The sequence below is a fragment of the Lathyrus oleraceus genome, chromosome 4 (assembly GCF_024323335.1).
Source record: "Lathyrus oleraceus cultivar Zhongwan6 chromosome 4, CAAS_Psat_ZW6_1.0, whole genome shotgun sequence".
NCBI lineage: Eukaryota > Viridiplantae > Streptophyta > Magnoliopsida > Fabales > Fabaceae > Lathyrus > Lathyrus oleraceus.
The window spans coordinates 85,984,341-85,989,892 of NC_066582.1; the positions used below are offsets into that span (position 1 = coordinate 85,984,341).

Sequence of the window (5,552 nt, forward strand, 5' to 3'; positions counted from 1 at the left end):
ATCTCCTTGTCTAATACCACACTTGGCCTGGATAGTTCTCGTATGATGCCCATTAATGTTGAATTTATAGGTAACAAAAGTGACAGTAAGCATGACCCATCTAACAAATTGATTTGGAATTCCTATCTCCTTCATAAAACATTCTAAAGCATCCCAATTAACCATATTATAAGCTTTTTGGAGATTGTTTTGAATCATACAACGGGGAGTGCCTCGTTTCCTCGGATAAGCCTTTATCAATTCATATGCCAACAAAATATTATTGTTAATTTGTTGGCCCAGTACAAACGCATCTTGAGAATGATTAACAACATCACCAATAACCTTGCCTAATCTAGTAGTAAATTTTCAAATTTACCTTGTATATAGTGGTACATCCTGCAATTGGTCTATAGTCTTTAGTGGTCTTAACATCTCCATGTTTCGGAATAAGGGTTACTACATTACCATTGAAGGCTTTGAATAATCTCTCATGATAAAAGAAGTCTCTAGTTGCATTCACCAAGTCGAATTTAAACGTATCCTGACTACCTTTAAAAAAAGGGTCCATAGCCATCTATCTCCGACGATTTCAAATCCATAATGCCTAAGAGAGTCGTATGAATCTCTTTCTCACTAATGGGAGCCAAGAGCATTTCACGTTGATCCATGTTCAAATGCGGTCCAACCCTCATGGAAGCCAAATAAATATGCAACACACTACTGTCAGCTGTGCCTAGCAGATTGGTATAGTAACTCACAACTTCAGCTTCAATATCACTTTGTGCAGTCAATATTAAGCCATCTTCTTTAACCAACTTTGTCATATTTTTGGTATTGGCTTTAGCTTTAATAGAAGCACGTAAGTATGAGTTATTTCCATCACCCCATTTAAGCCAATCAAGTTTTGATTTCTGTTTTAAAATTTTCTCCTCAAGCTCTTGTAATCTAATAACCTCTACAGTGAAGTGTTTAGCCTGTGCAATTATGCTGTTGTTCATCTGATCAACCACAAGAGATTGTTGTGCTTCAGCTAGTCCTTCTGTGGATTTGATGAGGCGCTGCTGGCAATGCAGGATCGGTTTACTAAACTCTTTCAAAATAGGTTGCAAGCGCATGAGTTTGGTCCACAACACAAACACATGGTTGCCTTCAATTTGTTTATTCTAGCTATCCTTGACAATTGTCTCATTCAGTTATTTATTTTCAGTCATAATATTCCCACCATTCCTATTCTTACTATGAATAACATTGTTAAAATCTCCAAGCAAACACCAAGGGTATTGTTGTTGCCCATGAATTTTGACAATATCGTTCCACAAGAGTCGACGCTGCTCCAGTTTATTCATTGCATACACGACTATTAACCAATGTGAGAAATTCTCTGCTACATCATAAACACAACAGTTAATTAATTTCCTAGTGCAGCTAGCAACTTTAATATCTACTTCAATCGAATTCTAATTCAACCAAATCCTTCCATTATCATGGTGTTGATAGTTATCAACAAAACCATCTAGTAACTGGTTTTTATAAAAGGGTATAATACTAAAAGTGCTATAAATAGGGGATCAGGCATAAGTGTGGGAGTGATAAGTTAAAACCTCTCAAAATATGGAGGCCGTTAAAATAAAGATCCCTAAAATTAAAATAGAGCCTAAAGGCCCCAAAAATTAAAATAGAGACTCAAGGCCCCAACATTTTCAAAAGTTGATTTTTTTTTAAATGATATATATTTTTATATTTTTGAAAAAAATTGACTTTATTTTTTTTTAAACTGTTTTTTTTATTTTCAAAAAAAATGAACTTTTATTTCAGAAAAAATTGACTTTTTTAATTTTTCAAAAAACATCGACTATTTTTTATTTTTGAAAAAAATCACCTATTTTTAAAAATTTGAAAAAATTGATTTTTTTTCATTTTCAAAATAAACATTTTTTTTTATTTTTGAAAAAAATCAAATTTTTTTTATTTTAGAAAAAGTAAAAAAAATCAACTTTATTTAAAAGTTTTTTTTTTAAAATAACCACTTTTTTCAATTTAAATACTAAAATAGCCTATTTTTCAAATTAGTTACAAAAATAATCACCTTTCATTGTTGATGTGCCAGTTGAACTGGCACATCTAATTAGCATTCAAAGGAGACGCCCAAGCCTTTGGCGCATGCATGCAGCCAAGCATGTGAAGACGCAACATGCATTGACGCATGCATATAGGCATGTGAGCGTGCACCACATGCATTGGTGCATGCATGTGTGTGTGGCGCCTAGGGCAATGATTCAGGCATGTGTGCTGATCTATAAATACACCGCGTATCTCCCATAATTTTCACATAACTTTTTACCCTCCTTCCATTTTCCTTCAATTTTCTTTTCTTTAACCATGCCTGAATATTCATATATTCACAAGAGAAATGTTGATTTAATCTTTTTAGCAGTGCATCCTCTGATAAAAATCCGATTTTGGAATATAGAAACGTTCGAATGTCTTAATAGAAAGTTGAACCGTTGGTTAGATGGAGAAATTGCAGTGGGTGAAAGGATCAAAAGAATTCAATGACTTGAGTCCACGTTCAACCAAAATGGAGAAGTTTGTGTATGGGTAGATATTAAGACTGATAGAGACGTTCACAGGATGAAGTATATTATGTTCAAAATTATTTTGATGGTTGTAATCACATAGTTATGTTGTTTTAATCGCATAATTATGTAGTTTATGTGTTGTATTTATTAGTAATGATATTTTATTTGTTGTAGGTTGTTGTGTTGTTGTTTATGTGTTGCTTATGTGTTGTATGTGTTGTATTTGTTTGTGATGATATTTCCTCACAAAGTTATCATATGAAATAAATGTTGTTTTTAATATAAAGCAAACGAGTTACAATTAAAATTATCTTGTTGTGCTTGTTCCAACACTGGGACAGTTAGTGCGATTATGACCGGGATGACGACATGAACTACATAATCTAACCATTTTGTTTGCCATATCCATTTCGGTTCGAATACGAGTACTGTTTGGGCGGTCCTTTTTCTTTCTTCGCATTATTTCATTGTGCTAGAGAATATCCCATTGATATGCAGGCCAATAATCATCTTTTGCTACCACTAAAAAGCTAACTTTGTAAACATCGGAAATGTTTATGACTTTGTAAACATCGGATGATAAATAGGATGGATCCCGTCAAACCTTTAAACATGCCGCTATGACATGGGAGCAGGGCATACGAAAGGCTTGGAACTTCCCGCAGTTGCACCAACCTTTATCTAGTTCCACTCTATAGTGTCTCCTCGGCATGCCTTCATTTTAAAAAATGTAATTTAAATGTTTGATGGTGAGTGCATTGATCACATATTAGCATGCAATTAAATAGGGTAGATTGTGAAGGTAGCAGAAGACAAGGTAAGTGTACTGATCACGTAAAGAATCTGCAGGATTCCATGGAGAGACAAGACAAGGCAAGCACCTTTACCAATGGTGTCTGCAAGATTCTTCTGCCCTAATAAGCCAAGGCATGCGCCTGCATGATTCTCCGCAAAGATGCTTCTGCCATAACAAAACAAGGCAAGCACCCTTATCAATGGCGCATAAAGTAACCCATGCGCCCTCTTTATTGGTGCCTACTCCCATGCATGCTTAAACACAAGGCATGCGCCCTTACCTTTGGCGCCTACTACCATGCATGCAAAAGGAAAAGGCATGCACCCTTCCCAATGGCACCTACACTTATACATCACATCCTGCAACTTACCAACCTATCTCATATATAAATATTGCAACGACTCACAACATTCAACATCTGCAACACTCAATATCTGTAACACTCAATACCAACCTCTGCAACACTCAACCTCACTGCAAGACACAATATCTCTACAACGGTCAATCTCTCTACAACATTATGTCTCTATTGACTATGGGTGATGAACATCGAGGAACAATCGATAATATTGTGACATTTATATGTTATTACTTAATCTATATTGTTTATTACTTATTCTTATTCTTATTTCGTTACAAAATGTCTCTATTGTTTATTACTTCTTCTTACTTATTTCTTACTTATGTTTTATTAGGACCCAAAGAGATTTCGATGTCGTGTACATGAATATGTACCACCCGATCCTTTGATAGAATCATATATTCGAGAATGCGGTTTTGGTAATCTACTCAACATAATCTCATACTTGGTTGACTACAAATTTATTCTTGCTTTATTAGAGAGATGGAGACTCGAGACCAACATGTTTCACCTTCCTTTCAGTGAGTGTACCATCACACTTGAGGACGTCTACATGTTGTTAGGTCTATGTATCGATGGTAAGACCGTAAATGATAGAGTTAATCAAGATAGCTCTATATGTGATGAATTATTGGGTGCCCCTTTGTGTGAAGACACAACTACGAAAGAGACTTCTGGTCAAGTTAGGGGTCAAAGTATTAATTTAAAATATCTTAAACAATATTATGCAAGAATAAAATTAAACGAAGAATCTACCGAGTATGAAAAGATATTTAAAACTCGGTGTTATATTATGATTTTATTTTGTAATTTTTTATTTCCTGAAAGTACTGGTAATACAGTAAATATTATGTATTTTCCGTTGTTACGAAACATAAATAAGGTAAGGACATATAGTTGGGGTTCAACTGTTTTGTCTAATCTATATAGTTTGTTGTGTAAAAATGCCAAAAAAAAAAGTTGTACATTTTATTTTTGCGCCTATTTGCTACAAGCATGAGGTTGGTCAAGACTACCGTCACTCGTCCCGGTCAACGAGAAGCCCTTAATATTCCCCTTTGCAACAAAGTAAGTTTAAAATTTTACCATCTAATTTATTAGACTTTATACTACAACTAACTGTAAATAATATTTTTCCAATCTTTTCGATCTAGGTGGTCAGTTAAAGGGATGAACTACGACAGGTGTCCGAAACATGTTGTAGTAGTTTATTATAATATTTTAGACCATATTGGACCAAGTGATGTAATACTACTACACAACTCTACATTTGATTTAATTTTTTTTATCCAATTACATATCATCTAATCATGTCATATTCTTGTATAATTTATCTAGAGACCATATCTGAGTCTTGATCATCAGGTTAACCATGATGATGCTGCTGTCTGGATAGAAAAAAACCAATTATTTGGTTCACTACTATGGAGATGCACCAGAGTGTCCGTGTAAAACTACAGTTCGACATGCGATAACAAATTCCAGAATCTCTGATGTGTTTGGGAGATTGGCATCAACAAAGAGTCGATGACCAATGGGATTATTTTGAATGGAGAGACTTCACAAAAGAGATGTGTCGTCATTGGAGGAAACGACAAGACATCTTAAACAATCAATCATACATGATGTTAGACTAACTCAACATTATATGGCATGGTTTAGGTCGGTTACAACGCCAAAGTTTGTGTATGAGCCAAGGTATTTGATTGATCCACGCCAACGAGCTTCGTCATCAAACGCCCAACAACAAATCCCTGCCCAAGAACAATGTCAACCCACCCAAATCCAATGACCAACCTCACACCATCGCCCTACCATATACACCCAACCACCA

General features: G+C 35.0%; 1 protein-coding gene across 1 annotated transcript; it reads right to left on the reverse strand.

Annotated features, from left to right (window-relative positions):
* Positions 1-533: 533 nt before the first annotated feature.
* LOC127136132 (uncharacterized) lies at positions 534-1,097 on the reverse strand. The gene has a single exon (XM_051062728.1). The coding sequence runs from the start codon at positions 1,095-1,097 to the stop codon at positions 534-536; it is 564 nt and encodes a 187-aa protein (XP_050918685.1).
* Between the last annotated feature and the right edge of the window lie 4,455 nt (positions 1,098-5,552).

Excerpts from the sequence above, each read along its gene's own strand:
- LOC127136132 (XM_051062728.1), bottom strand. The coding sequence starts at position 1,097 with ATGCGCTTGCAACCTATTTTGAAAGAGTTTAGTAAACCGATCCTGCAT.